At 49.4% G+C, this 15,244-nt stretch overlaps 1 protein-coding gene across 5 annotated transcripts in view; it reads right to left on the bottom strand.

Annotated features, from left to right (window-relative positions):
- OTUD7B (OTU deubiquitinase 7B) overlaps positions 1–15,244 on the bottom strand; it is a 39,745-nt gene that overhangs the window by 14,978 nt on the left and 9,523 nt on the right. For 3 of the 5 annotated variants that reach the window (XR_011136608.1, XM_068922100.1, XM_068922101.1), the window contains 3 exons: positions 8,666–8,814; positions 3,942–4,112; positions 3,484–3,699 (listed from right to left, as the gene is read on the bottom strand). Coding sequence is in view for 4 of the 5 variants with exons in the window: in XM_068922100.1 (XP_068778201.1) it covers positions 3,484–3,699; positions 3,942–4,112; positions 8,666–8,750 (472 nt within the window). In the remaining variant the exon portion in view is untranslated. Of the gene's footprint in view, positions 1–3,483; positions 3,700–3,941; positions 4,113–8,665; positions 8,815–9,924; positions 10,080–15,244 lie in introns of those variants that run through there. The other 2 variants (XM_068922102.1, XM_068922103.1) reach the window with 2 other exon arrangements.

Here is a 15,244-nt window from a genome sequence, read left to right as displayed (position 1 = left end):
AACGTTTTGCTTGTATCAGGGCACTAGAAGGGCCAAGAGGCCCCCTCGAAGTATTTAGAGCAACATAGTCCTCCGCACGCGCTTATTAGGAGCGAGTCCTGACCGCTCTGCATGCGGCCCTAAGAGCAAACGAATTGCATTCGAAAGGAGCACCTTCTAACAGGGACTGTCCAAACGGGTCACACAAATAGGAAGGAGCAGGCAACGACGACGTTCCTCCTAGGCCAGCGGTGAGGACTGACTCTCAGTAAAGAAATCAAATGGCCTCCCTAAGGCTACAAGGGAATCCAGGGCCTTAATTACAAGGCCTTCCCCTTTCCGCGTGACGAAGGCGAGCGCTCTCAGGAATGACTCGTCCTCCTGCTCCTCAGGCCGACGTGACAGATGGACCATTAACACCCACCACTACATTTGTTCGGTTATTGCAGAACGCACTTTTCCCCCTGCTGAATCACTGGGTGGAGATGAGCGAGTAGGATCCCAGCCTAGGAGGAGGTTAAGAGACAGACCAAAAAAGGAGAAGAGCAGTTAGAAAGAGTGGTATCTATGGCGAGGCAAGTTCATTTATTATCTCTAAAATTAGATAAAGTCATCTCCGTTCTCCTTATCTAATTTTGAGCCCATCTCCTCCACAAAAACAGTCCCTTGCTGAGAAGGTTTTTGTTGCAAAGCCTGGCAGCTGCAAGAGCGTGTTCGAACGTATTTTCGCCCCTGTAGCTACTTCCTCCCCGAACAGCAAGTTGTACTCGGTATTTCAGGAAGCGTGAGAACTCGAGGCTTACCCACGCGTTCCACCTAACCGGGCTACGGCACGGCACGACCCGCGGCAGCCACAGCGCGTGCCCCCCGCAGAGCTCGAGCCTCCCTCCTCAGCTCCGATCCCAGCGGTCGGGGACACTTCCGCCTCCGGCGCCTGCCCAAATTCCTGGGCTCGCTGCTGGGAACGACGGCGGAGGGGCCCAAGACGTTACAAACGCAAGGGTGGTTTTGCACCGCAGGCACCTGCCCAGTGGGAAGAGAGCCTGCGCAGCCCATTACAAATCTCCCGAGAGCGTTTCACGAGCCTTTGGAGGTAACGTGGAACCAGACGTGACCTTCCTATTAAGGAAGCCAGTCCAGCCAATGACTTATGGGCTAAAATATTTGCAGAAGCTTTGCACGTCGGACGCCAGACACGTAATTCAGAGGGGGGTACGTGTATACACACGTGCCTCCGGTCACGCATGGAGCGAACGTGGGTCAGAAAGCTTCTCGAAAGCAGGGTGATACATTTCCGAGTCAGGGACAGACGTGCACTGATTTCTGTGATTACCCACTCCCCAGACGCGGGACACTGACGTTCCAAGAACGAGGAACTCGTTTGCTGTTCGCCGCGCCAGCGGTGAAGCAAGCATTCGGGAAAGAGAGAGGCTGAATTCTTAACTCAGCAGTTTTTACTAGTCCACCCCCAGACGTTTATTCCAGCACCACAGTCTGAAGTGCTACGCAAAGGAAGCGGAAGTTTTCTTGCCAACATGCCGAGGGGCTTTTTCAAGGCGTACTTTGCTGTACTGACCCCCGGGAAGAAAGCGTGACCCTGGAGCAAAGGTGCAGGAATCAAACCTAGGGCTGGCTTCCAACTCCTCCCAGTTTTCGCAGTAGCCTTGGGCAAGACACTGCCTGCTGCTTCTCCACGTGTGCAACGAGAAAAAACACTCTGCACTGTCAAAACACAGGGCAAGGCTTAACCCATTTAGGTTTGTAACAGAAAGCTATGGTAGTAGTTGGGGCCAAATTCTCAGTTCCACTAAGGCCTTTTCAGACAATTCTGAGCACGTTAAAAGCTTTCCAAGTGGATGCCGTTACAATTTACAATCGCTTTAAAGCTTGCTTACTCTGCCACAGTGGTGTAAAGGGATCTTTGAATAGAGGATCTTAACATTTATTGGTCTATAAAATGCTTGCTTAATCCCCTAAGGACAGCACATACTAAATTAATAAGAGAAGTCATCGCAGATCACAGCATCACACTCAAAACCCGAATTCAAATTAAGCTTGGAATATTTTATATATGCAGTACAGCCCTTTAATAAAAGATAAACATTCATTTATAACAAGCCCACATACATAATGCAGATTCGCTTTGTCTTCAAAAGACACCTTATAAAAATCAATTACTTAACGTTAACATCATCTTGGCACGTGGGTAGAGGAAAAAAAAAAAAAAAATCAGAGCCAAGAGGCCTGATCCACCTGCTGCGGAGGCAGCGGGAATCCACTGCCTGCCTTGTAACAGTGCAAACCTCCTCCTCCAAGCTCACAGACATCCCCGTTAGACATGTAACATGCTTCAAGTACATAAAATTTAAAAAGCAGTCACATGAATTACATTCTTTAAAAGTACTCAGATCTATACCAAAAAACGAGATTCTAATCACCCAAAAGCACCTGTACTTCTCTAAAACAGAGCTTGTGCTGAAACACAGCAATCCAATACCCTGCCTGGCCTCTGGAGAGATGTAGGCAAGTATGTTTTATTTGCATCAGACAGGATGGCTTCACTGTCGATGAACAGCACCATCACTGTAACAAGATCACTTGGATCAGGTGCTAATTTCCAAAACATGAGAATATTTATTACAGGAACACTTGAGCAGGCTAGGGCTAAAATTTGACATTAAGAATATGCCTTATCTTATGAGGAATAGCCTTCTAGATATGTGCATTGGTGACAGAAAACAAAGGAGAGGTGGAAGGGCTACGGAGATCTTGCCAGTGGTGCTTCTTCCCTGGCCCCGTTCCAACTGTTAGCTGTCCTGATAATATGTATTAGCTTGTGCTCTGCCAGCACGGAGGTCCCATTCATGCACGGGCCAAACCTTACTTACAGATCACATAGCAACTATTCAGGAGGAAAACAGTATGTTGGAAAACAAATACATCTGCACTCCTAAGGTGGTTTCTCTGCAGGCAAACAGAAAGTCAGCGGACGAGTTTTGCTGCACTGAAGCGGCAAGCATATAAAAAAGCATCATGACTCTAAAATATCTGTAATCACTTCTAACACTTTTTTTCCCAGTGGTGATCAGCTACCGTATGTGTTATGCAATAATTTCCCCCTGACTTCTCTCAGTAACGCTGAAGAGATAGGGAATCTTAGTTGGTAAGATAATGCAACTTTTTTTTTTTTTTTTGGAGTGTTACCATTCAGCTGTATGAGAGATGACAACATATATAATTTACATTCACTGTCTGCAGGCAAAACGAAGCAGACTCTTACTCAACTCTTGCACCATGCTATAAAAAGGATGGAATAATACCTATCGCAGACACACATCCCTGTAACGCGCTCAGTTCTCTGTAGCCTGAGGCCTGGACTCCAGCATTTTCAAGTGCCACCGCTGCAAACTGCTGCCACTGCACCGTTTTAGCATTAAAAAAAAAAAAAAAACCCAAAACAAAAAACAAAACAAATCAACACACACCTCTCAGGGCAACACTTACCAGCCTGCTCCAACGCCACCAGCATTGACTGCTCAATGAGGTCACGCTCGATGAAGCTGCGAAATTCCTCGGTGTATACGGTGAGATCGGGCAACTGGAAAGTGCAAATCGGCATCTCCAGCAGATGTTCGCTGCTGCCATTGCTGGAGACGTGGGAACGGGCCAGAGAGACGATGGTAGAGCTGGCGTGGGAAATGCCTCGAGACAGGCGTTTTTCTGCGAGGAAAAGGAAGATGAAAAACACCCGAACTGTGCAGAGGCGACACGCGCACTTCCTCAAGAGCAGAAGGGGCAAAGCTCCCCAAAGTGAGCTGTTTCTTAAATCACTGCTGCCAGCTGGTGCTTCTTGGCTGAAGAATCTAAATTGCTCCAGCGTATAAATATTTCAGACTCCAGAAGGAAGACTTACTCGACGCGTATCGTTTCCGTGACGTGGCTACCCGGCAGGCGACACTTACCTTGCACGATATCATCCTGCCGCTGGAGCGGTGGTCGCGCAGGTCTCACAGCCTCCTTTTCGGGGGCTTTATAGTTGCGTCCTTCATTGAAGGAATGCGGCAAGTTCCCGGCATGCACTTGCCTTAGCTGTTCAAAGTCACTCAGGGCTGCGCTCAGATCCCAATTTTTACCTGCGTTGGAAAGTATAAACAGGAGATCACCATCACACGGGAGAAAAAATCAGCCAGTTCCTAAAACTGATTAAATCCATATTAGAAACTGATCTTTTTTAAAAAAAAAAAAAAAGTTGCATCTACAGACACAGGTTATACGGCTGGTTTACACGCGCTTGTGCGTGCAGTAGGCACATCAGAGCTTAGAGGGAGCTACTGCTCTTGTACGCTGGACATCTGCAAATCCTAAAACAAGGGTCCAAAGACCTCGGATTTTGCCAGAACAAGATTTCGGGCTGCAAAACGAAGAGCAGGGTCACCTCAACGGTATATCCACTAAGCACAGAACAGGGAACCGAAGGAAAACAAACACCACTTTACCCTTAGGAAAGGGAAATCAAAGGGCGGCCTGCGTTGTGTCCACCAGCATCTGTGCAAGCTGAACGGCCAACCGCTTCAGGTCACGCTCGCGCTTTGTTTTTATAAGCTGCTTCAACTGCGTTTAATACGATCCAGCAAGATGCAAACCCCACGTCGCCGCTGACAAAGGTAACAGCCGACAGCTCTCTATATCCCCTGCACCACCGCGGGATAACGCTCGAGAGAAAACGCGTGTGATAAAGCACAACTTCCAGAGTTGATGTCTTAAAAATCAGACATTTTAAATCTGAGCCTGGTTTAAGAAATAGCTACCCAATTCTTTTCGAGTTGACACTCGAAATATGAAAGCAAGCAAGCTGCCAGCCAGGCTAGTCAGCAGCTACACCACTTTACAGCCGGCCTGTGCCGTTAGTAGCCAAATAAATTTTTCAGCAAAACAGCTTGAACTCAGTGGAGTTGCGTGAATCCTTTGCACTTCTTTTTCATACTCCCCAGCAAGCTGAAAGAACATAATATATATTAATACACTGCAGTCTTTCAGTATGCAATAAATTGACCTTTTAGAAGACACTGTCTTCTAAAGGCAAGAATATATAGCAAGGAAAGCCTACCATATGGCTTATATTTGGGAAAATCGTGATTTTTATGAACGCTGTTAATCTGGACTCTTAAATTAGGAAGTGAGCAGACAGCGTAGAAAGAAAGCCAACTTTATATATAGTAACTCCACTACAGGAAAGATATATAAACTGCCAATTGGTTTATATGATAGTTCGTGGACAATAAAAGAAGCCATCATGTCTAATTTCCAAACGGAAATGTGCTTTTCAAGTATTTAAATTCCATTGAGAGATGTAATTTGCAGCATTTAATGGCTGACTACGAACGGAAAGTTATTTTAAGGTTTACCTTTTTAAGTTTTTCTTTTTTTTTTAAATGAAACAATGAATCAGGATCAAGGAATGCAAATGACCTATCAGACTAAAATTAAATTTGCTGTCACATCCGTACGTGCCTCAACGTGTAAGGCGACAGGAGGACACGCTAGTAAGGCTGACCTACGGCAGCTGTATTTACCTCCCATCTTCACCAACAGCTGTTGCAGAAATTGGGGGGGGGGGGGGGGGAAAAGCCAAGCTTTGGAAAGCCTACGTGAAACGACGCCAGCCTAAGGCCTCGTAAATCCCAATATTTACAGGACAACCCAGCTATCTGCAGGCACCTGGGAAGGGCAGGTTTAAGGCACTTGGCGCTAAGTTGCTTTTTGTAAATACAAGAGAGAGGCGAGCTACAGGTGCTCCTTTCGCACGAAGCAGGTTTCATTGGCGCTTCGGAGATGAGGGAGGTTTCTCCTCCACGGGCACAAAAACCTGGCCGAGGAAACCTCTCCAGCCCTCCTGCCGAACCGCAGGGCGAGAAGAACCGGCAGCTCCAGCAGCGGCGTCTAAGCGGTGGGCGACGACGGTGGGCAACTGTCGCCAACCCAAACGCGCGCGGATCACCTTCCGCTTGCGTTTGAAAATAATCCACAGCATCGCACGCTGCTGCTGCACGAGCGCTCAAGCCGGTGACGTGAGACCCCAAACGCCAAGCAGAGAGAGCGCGGCTTCCGCGCGATACCAACGCGTCCATCACCAGAACGCAAGATGCTTTCAAAGAGCAGAGTCTGAAGAGTTTTGGCAGCTAACGCTCCCCCCGCCGCGGTCCTTTCGCTTCTGCGTGCCTACGTACGTTGAAATCTTTTGCAGTTATGGCAATCGGATTCGACGGCACTCGGGACGCGAACGACAGAGCAGATGTCAAGACCTGCCGGCTGCGTGGGAAGGTGCAGAAATTTAAGTCACCAGCCAGACGGTGACTTTGCTTGAAATGCATGCCAACCCCCCCCCCCCCCAAGACGTACGGAAAACGCGACTTCTCAGTTGCTCGTATCGCCCTCAAATCTCACGTCTGAGCCACTGACTTCAGACAACAGATCTGTTTTATTTTGACGGCTTTCAGGGCACGGTACAGCCTCACTAACCTCCTCCCCCTGCCCCCCAAAAAATCTATTCGTCTTCCCTCGCTTTCAGTTGTCAACATCACAGAGAGACTACAGGAAAAACAGCAGCATGTTATGAAAATGAGGCGATACTATCGTTACCAAAATAAATCAACACCCATGCAGCGGGGCGGGAGACAGCAAACTTGGAGAGATGCCTGCTTTAGCCTTTTCTAGCGCGAGCAGCGATACTTCTTCAGAAAGACAATATTAGAAACCCTGACATGAAACAAAGCAACCTAAAACCAGAAACCAGAGCGTAACTACACCACAAAACCCACGGCTTGCCCAACTTCCGCTGCGACGACACTCATCTGCAAAATTAAAGGGTGAAGGCCTGAACCCAGCAGAGCTAATGGGAGCTTGGGAGTTTTGGGCACGACTGCTCATCCATCCGGCGAGCCCCGAGAGGCAGCAGAGGAGGAAAGCCAGAGCAAAGCCTAAAGACACGCATTACAGCAGCAGTTTCAGGGCCTTGAATTCACTGCGGCTACAGCAGCCGAAGCGGCAGCGATCAGAGGAGCTGATGCTGTCGGAGCGCCGGCTAGTCCCGACCTCAAGCAACGCTAGATGCAACGGTAAAAGTCACCCCCGCGTCCGTCAGCCTTCCCTCGACACCGGAGATGGGGCGAGAGCAGGAACCTCCCTGCGCCCTCCAAAGTGAGGTCAACAAGCCAAAAGCAAGTTTATTCCCACTGCCGACGCGCGACAAAAGTCATATATGCTGCACCTATGGCGGGTGCGAGCAAACTCAGGTGGAGTCGGCGGGGAGACGGGACTAAGCTAACTCCAACTACCCGCGTTTTCCACGGGCTAGCTAAAAGCGAAGCCCGTGCTGATCCGCTGATAGCTGCCAACCTGTTCACGTATTCAAGCACGTTGCTCAAATGCCTGGCACAATCAGAAATTAAAGCTCAAAAAAGTTGCAAGCTCGAAGAAATCGCCTTCGTTGGGAAGTCGAGGACGAGCCTACAGTTCGCATATCACAGCAAGCAGGGTCTTGCATTATATAATTACACACTGGTTAATTATGCACAATGCGGCCGGAGCCCTCTCCACTTCACATGCAACGTTTCTGTCCTCCAGCGTTAAAGCGTATGCCAATATTTACTCACCATCCTTTTGTCAACATGAACCCAAAGGCCACATTTGCAAGCAAGTTTGCAGTCTAAAAAAATTAAGCCCCCTTCCTTATAGCTACAAGCAGAGGGTGAAAAAATTATCCACAGCCTTCTACTAAACATGACCATCAAGGAGCAAGTTCTCTACCTCACGTAGCTTTTGAGAAAGAGAGAGAAAGTCAATATTGTGTTATGGTTTCGGACAAACATACGTGCTCTTTTAAGCAGGCAGAGCGCTGCAAAGCTGCCAGCCTGGCGTGCCGAGAGCCTCCGAGGCGGGCTTGCCCGTTTGAAAGCAAATGGGCCAAATGCGGATTATTTCGCAGTGCCCAAGGGCACGCCAAATATCTTTAAGATTTGTATTCAACGCCTGATCATCTTAAGGTTGCCCCCATCATAAAATGCCCGAGCCTGTTAAATTAGCAGCCTCCTGTGCTGAATATGATCGATGCCATGCTGCGTGAATGGGGATATCCGAGGAATGCTTCGCCAGGAGAGGTCACGGGCTCCGGCAGCCCGCGGCTTGCAGCACGAACGTGAAGATGCCAACAAACCAGCAATTTATACCGGTATAATCAAACCCCCTTCGCAAGCGGAACGAGGTATACCAGTAAAAGCACAGTTTTGCTTCTACAATTATTTCTGATTTACTCTCAAAATAAAAGCAATCTCCATCTAGCACTATTTTCCCGAACCTTTGAGGACATCACTACAAAAAAAGTTTTGCTGCCGTCCCGGGCCGCCGCTTGCAGCGAACGTGCAACAACAGAGGCTAAACCGTACTTCTGTTTTATGCATGCTCCTTGCAAGCGTTTGAAATTCATTATCTGATGGACTTGTAATAAGAAACCAGGGCAGAATTTCACAAACCGCACCGCCGATGTCACTGTTTTAATACCTCCAGCCCCGCGTTCGCCAACAGCCGGCCCCTCGGGTCCTGCCAGAAGGCTGCTCCCTGCCTTTCCCTGCCGCTCACCAGTTAGCCGTCGGCTGGCTCTTCCCTTGCGTTACCTGCCGGCGTTACTCACCTTCGAGCAGGTCTCTGGCCAGTCCCGGCTCTGCCCCCGTTGAGCGAACAAAATCCGACAGGACGATGTCCATATCCAAGGTCATGTGCTCCTGGAGCGCTCCCGGCAGCTGGGCTCGGCGGCGCCCGGATCAGCACCTCGGCCTCAATCTAGGAACGAAAGCGACAACGGCCCCAGCTCGCGTTACACAGTAGACAAGAATCAGCCCGGCCGGGCAGCTAGCCGGCGACTATCCGATAGCAGGTGCCTCCTGCCCTCCCCGGGGTGGGGGAGAAAAATAAATAAAATGAAACAAAATTAGCTTTGCGGGTTTTTAGGGATTGCCCTTTAGCTGATCAATAATTGCAACAACAACAAACAACAAAAATAGCAGTTATGCTGCTTTCTCCCTGCGTCCCACCACCGAGCCCAGCTTCGGGAAGCAGACCGCGCCGCGCACCCGGGGACCGCCTGCACCGCCGACGCTCCTCGTGAAAGGCGTACCCAAGGCCGAGCAACTCCGGGAAAAGCAATTCGCATTTAAAAACGCGCTCAGAGGAGCTTTTCCTTTCCAAAATAGTAAACAAGCAGCTAGCAGAATAAATGAGTTTGTTTTGGGAGCGGCGCGAAAGCAGAAAGTTTCGCTTATCTGCCTATCTGCGCGGCGAGCCTGGCATCCTTGACCTCTCCTCTGGAGGCAGGCAGCCCTTTTCAAAGCGTGCTGCTTACACACAAGGAGGGGGGGAGGAAAAAAAAAGTAAGGAGAAAATGCTTTAATTAGGAGCCTCTGCAAAAACAAAACAAAACAATCCTTTCAGGGCAAAAAAAAAAAAAAAAAAAAAAAAGAAGCCCTCCTCCTTTCAGACAAGCATAAATGCACCAGTCCTTGGGATAGCTAAATAATTCTCTCCTTCCCAGAAGGGAACAAAAAATAGCCAGGCCCAAAGTGTATTATGTAAAGCTTAAGTCTGAGCAGGTCCCAAGATTCAGAAAGCCACATGTAGGTGTGTGCAACCCAAAGCCTGATTTACTGCATTCCTCGAGGCAAAAAAATCAAGAGCGGCGTACATCCGCAGAAGTTTGGACCGGGTAAACGCTCGGCGAGATTTCTGCAGTTAAAGGGTTACCGTAAAAGTTCTGCTTCCAGGGAACAGAACCTGTCGGGGGGGGGGAAAAATCATTCTTAAGCTGCAGTTTGGCACACGGAGAAGAGGGGAAAAAATTTGCAAGGCTGGTTGACAGAGGTGTTGCCGCATTGAGAGCGGAAATTTCAGGCTTACATGGAAGACAAACTTGTTTGCTTTACTGGTGCCTTCAAAACGTCTCTTTTCGGGATTAATCCTAAAGACGGCCAAAACTCCCTAACGGAATGCAATTCCCAAAGGCAAATCCCAAACATGGGATTTTCTGGCTTTGTTGGCTTAATACCATTCTCACTGACTTTTAGGCTCACTAATCATACACTTATTAACTTCGCGCAGTGCAGAACAGCTGTTTAATAATCTTTTATCGCTGCAGCAATCTTGGGGGTTATCGTCACTTGAAGGCGATCCTAAAACCCGAGTGCACGCAGGCGTCCAGCAAAGACTTGGCAGGAGATCCTCGTTCTACTGCCGCCGCCGAGAGGTCCGCTCCTGCACCGCCGTCACCCCAGCCAGCCTCCGACGAGAGCTGCGGACACAGCGAACGCTGCTCCTAAAGGAAAAAAGCTTTAATTTCCTTCTGGTGGGTTCAGCATTTAAAAAGGGAAAGAGAAGGAAAAAAAAAAAACCCCACGTACGTAGCAAAGCTTGGCCTTTTGGAACGAAGAAAAAAGAGCAGCAGCAGCAGCACAGCCTACACCAGTTAACTCCTGGCATTTACAGTTCCTCAGAAAACTCCCTCACGCACAAAAATGTCAATATCTCAACACTGCAAGGCAAAACACAGATGGAAAACGCTGGGTCCAAAGACACAGCAATGAACTGTTAGAGAGATTTATCGCGAGGGTTCAGATGAAGAACCATCCTCTCCGTCCACGCTTGGTTTTTAGGTTTACACGCAGTACCTGCGGGCGCTTTCGTGGCCGGCCTAAAACCGTTTCGGAGGAGGAATCTAATTCGTAAGTGAGCTCTCTTGCTACATCACACACAAAAACGCGATGAAATTACGTATCTAGGGTGAAAACCAGTCATTTCTACAGTCTCTGCGATACTGAGTCACTTGCAGGACACGCCAGCAGGCGTTAAGCAAATGGTGCTACACGAATATTCACGATTTGATCTTCCTCAAAAATCCAGCCTCCCCTCTCCCACCACCGACGCAGCCGAAACGGATCCGTGTGGACGGCACCATCATAACATCAATTTACTCAAAAATCCTCTCTTTGCATTTAACCCAGATGCCACAAACACTCTCGAAATCATTCAGGAAAATTATTGGCTTTTTTTTTTTTTTTTAAAGGGGATTTATTTTCTGCTTCCAATTTTGGAAAACTCGCATTCTTCAAAGAGACACATTAGAAGGACGCGAGCCATCAGCGAAGGCGATTGCCCCTACCTAGGGAAAAAACAGAGGAGCGTCTCGGAACGGGCAGCGCTTTCACCATTGCGCCGCCAGTGCCACATCTGGACACGCGCAAAACGGCCCCTAATTCCGGAAGATACGAGAATAACAAGTATCCTGTATACGATGGGCTTTTTTTTGTTGCTTTGGCCAACTCAGGTCAGAAATATAGTTTGCAGCACAATCCGTGCTACCACCACGATCATTCCCATGCATCATTTTCAACCCTGCCTGGTCACTCCCGTAAAGTTACAGACTGGAGTCGATTCCTAGCAAAGCTTCGCGCCTGCACGACCTTCTGCTTAGACGATGCTACACAAACACGTTAACGATTCTTTCGATATAAACTAGAAGAGGAAGGGGAGATAAAGGGGGAACAGGACTAAGAAAACACGTTGCTGGACGATCGCGGAGAGATGTCCTAAAAAGCATCCAATTCGGATGCGAAGCCCCCCTGGAAGGGAGGATGCGGGAAGTCTCTCCTCTAAATCACACAGAAGTGGTTTTAAGAGTCTTGCCTTTAATACTGTAGAGATTCGTGGGAGAAATTTGCTTCTTTGTCCCTGCAGAGCTAACGGTCTATCAGATTTTTCACATACATCTTGGTTAAAAACCTGAAACAAGCAATCGTATTTCCATCTTGCACTTTTTTTCATTACAGACAGTCCATTTCTTCCAGCTATCCCAGAAATACTTCATAATCAGTACCTAAAGATACACTCTTTCCCAACTATTTACATTTTAAGCTATTCCAGGAGAGGGAAAAAAAGCCATTAATTATAACATTTTGCACATTCAAAGCTGTCTACTGTTTAAGGTTTTGTGCAAAATAAAAGCCAAACGGTGAAAACCCCATCTCCCGCTGCAGTCCGTAGCGCTCGCGTTCAAGGGACGGCGTCCAAACTTCTCCGCTTCCGCCGGCGCAGAGCCAGAAAATTGCCTTATTTTGCAAATTGCCTTAATTTGCAAAGATTTAATTCCGAAAGCCGCCGCCGCCGCCCACCCCGCTGCCCGAGTACGGCAGCGCAGCCTGGAAGCGGGGGGGACGTTTCCCTGCGGAGGGCGAAGCCGGGGTTAGACAAACGGCTGCGGACCCGCTCCATCCGCCTCGCCGGCCGGCATCCCTCGGGGTCCCTTCCCGACCTCTATTTCCGTTTTCATTCTCGACGGCCTTTGCTGCTAAGATCTCTCGGCACCCAGAAGCGCTGACAAAGTATACTTGGGAAGAAGCGGGAGTTCCTATGTACGCTCCTCCGAGATATTTCACAATCTCTTTTACACATCCCTCGAGGAAGCTGCTCTCGTTGAATTTCACTCGTAGGCTGCAGAGCCGCTAACGAAGATTTCGGGAAACCCGGCGCGCTTCGCTTAACTGCGTTTTCAGCCCCCAAAAATTCAGAGCAAGCGTCTCCAAGCGGCCAAAGTCTCGATTGGAGAGGGGAAGAGCACCACGCGGCGTTAACAAGTTGGCTCACGCCGACCGGGATCAACGAGGCTTCGTTAGAGACTCCGAACTAAAACACGCACCTCAGTTTCCAAACGCTCATCCAGCTGGAACAGCGGGCGAGACCCGCTTTGCAGCGGCCCTCCGCCTGCGATGAGCCCCCGTCATCTCCTTCCCACCGCTCTTCGGCCAGAAGCGAAGGACTCGCTCGCTGCTTTTGGCGCTGCGCTGCAGCCCAGACAACGCAGGATCGGGGCTCAGATAAAGCCAGTCGCCGAGGCACCTTGGGGTATAAACGCTTTGTAATCGGGCTCCCGGGACCGGAGCCATCCAGGCTTGCAAGTAATCCCGCAGGCTATGTACCTGCGGTACCTCGGCAGGGCGCTGGGAAGCGGCAGATGCGTCTCTGTTCAACAATTGATCTAAGTCGGCGGGGGGAAAAAAAAGGCAACCGGTTCGTTAGGTAACTGTCAGGCCCGCTTCACTGAGATTTTCAGAAGCTGAAAAAATAAAAACAACTTATTTGCAAAACCTAACATTACTAAAAACTCTTCTTCCTTATTACCCCATGGGATGCAGCTCTGTCCAGGCGGGATCTGCATCCAATCCGACCTCGCCTGAATGAGGTTTCGTGTTCTTCCTGGAAGTTTGCATAGGAGAAGACCAGAACAGATCAAGCAAAGAGCCTCGCGCACTCTGAAATCTGTGAAAAGATTTACACGTGAATAAAGGCACGGCTGCGACGCGTACGGTTACACGCTGTTATTTACGCCCAGGCTTTGGAGAAACCTTCTGAAACCGCTTGGAGCGTTCGGTTGTCGAGCAGCGACTCGTACGCTGCAAAACGTACGCCCGGCCACGTCTCCAGATTTCCTCTCTCTAACGACACCTCCAGATTTCTGATAGAGGGAAGTCATCCCATTTCGCAATGAAACGTAAGTGCTGGCTTCTTGCACGCCTTCCGGCGGACGAACAGGAGAAACTAGACAGGGGGATGCTGCGCTTAGGCTTCTCTTAGCTGTATTCTGCGGTTCTTTGTTATCTCCTCAACCTTTACACGGGTAAGACCACAGCTATATTAAAGCAGCGGAGAGACAAGGTCACTGTCACAGTCCTACTTTTATAACTCTTTGGTCCATCGCTCGGGCATGATCCTGCTGGCTACACCCAGCGAACCTTCGCCGTCAGGTTTCCATGCAGCGCAAATTTAAAACCCACGTTATGAACCCGTTGATTGAAAAGTTAAATAAAAACTTTTTGCTGTGCAATAACACGCTCACAAAGCTAGAATGAGCGGGCGCCTATCTGGGAGGCAGCAAAGCTGCACCGCTTGCAACTTTTACGCTATTTTATTTTCCTTTACGTTTTCTCCTGGTTTGCCTCTGCTCTGCCATAAGCCTCGGAGGTGGCAGGAGGTTGAACGCTTTGACAGACTGCCATGGAGGTTAATAATTAATGAGATTAATAACCCTCCCCATGGCAGCCTGCTGCAAGGAGTTGCACGAGTTTAATGCTCTGCGGTTTCTAGTGGAGGGCAACGCTTCCATCCCAATCTCTCTCCGTCAAACGTTTTGAAGCCGTACCAGTACATTAGCCCGGATGCCCCCCCGGCTCCGTCACCTTTTTTTGGCTGGCGCGCGCAGTATCACAGACCTCGCTCTTGCAGCGCGCCAAAGCACGCTTCGGCAAAACGAAGGGGCAAACCCCGAGGGGGGCAAACGCAAACCCAGAGCAAAAAGCGGGGCCACGAAGCTAAGTTTAAACACAAACAAACAAAAAGGAAAAGGCAGAAGAAGCCAAAGAGGAAAAGCTCAACAGAAAACAAACCGTCACGCCCGCGGCACCACCACCACCACCACCACCACCACCACCACCACCTCGGGTGACTTCCACCACGCGCGACTGTGCCCCAGACTGCTGACAACGGGGCCCATGTTTTCTTTAAGCTACGCACGACTACTCATTTTAAAAAACCACGCTGTCCTGGACCGCTAGGAATGCTCGAAGTGCGACGCCTCCTCTTCTGCCGTGATGCAAACTCGGAAATATGCATGCGAAACCCCAGCGATCGGAGCGCGGGTCCGGCTGCTGCTTTCTTTCTAAACTTGCACCGCTCAGCAGACTCCGGAGCTCAGGCACAGACCAGCAACACGGGCGTTAATGTTCTCGCACCCGGAGAGAAGTGCTGTCCTGAAAGTAGCTCATTTTTGAGGACGGTCATATCCTGAAGGAGCCCCTTTATCATGTCATCCCAGATTTCCACTGGATACATCCCATGGGCCTGGGATAACGTTAAGATCCTCAACCCCCGGGGAAGCCGTACGTGTTCGCAGAGCGGCTTGCCATACCGCTGCGGACACGGGTTGCCCCAAACGATGGGGCATCGCCAATCGCTGTATCCTAGACGTGCCTCCCCCGTGACACAGCTTTGAGGGCTCGCACGGACAGGGACAGCTTTATAAGGAAAAACTAAAACACCTACCCCATAGGGACGTCACAACATTTAGTGAGCTAACGCTTGTAAAATGCTGTAAAAAGATTAATTCGGCCTCACCCTTATGAGACACCCCTAAGCATTCACCGACTTGCTCCAAAGGCAGAAGATAGACAAG

This window comes from Struthio camelus, chromosome 30 (assembly GCF_040807025.1).
Source record: "Struthio camelus isolate bStrCam1 chromosome 30, bStrCam1.hap1, whole genome shotgun sequence".
NCBI lineage: Eukaryota > Metazoa > Chordata > Aves > Struthioniformes > Struthionidae > Struthio > Struthio camelus.
The sequence above is the reverse complement of the archived record's forward strand: the minus strand, read 5'-3'. Positions and strand labels throughout refer to the sequence as shown.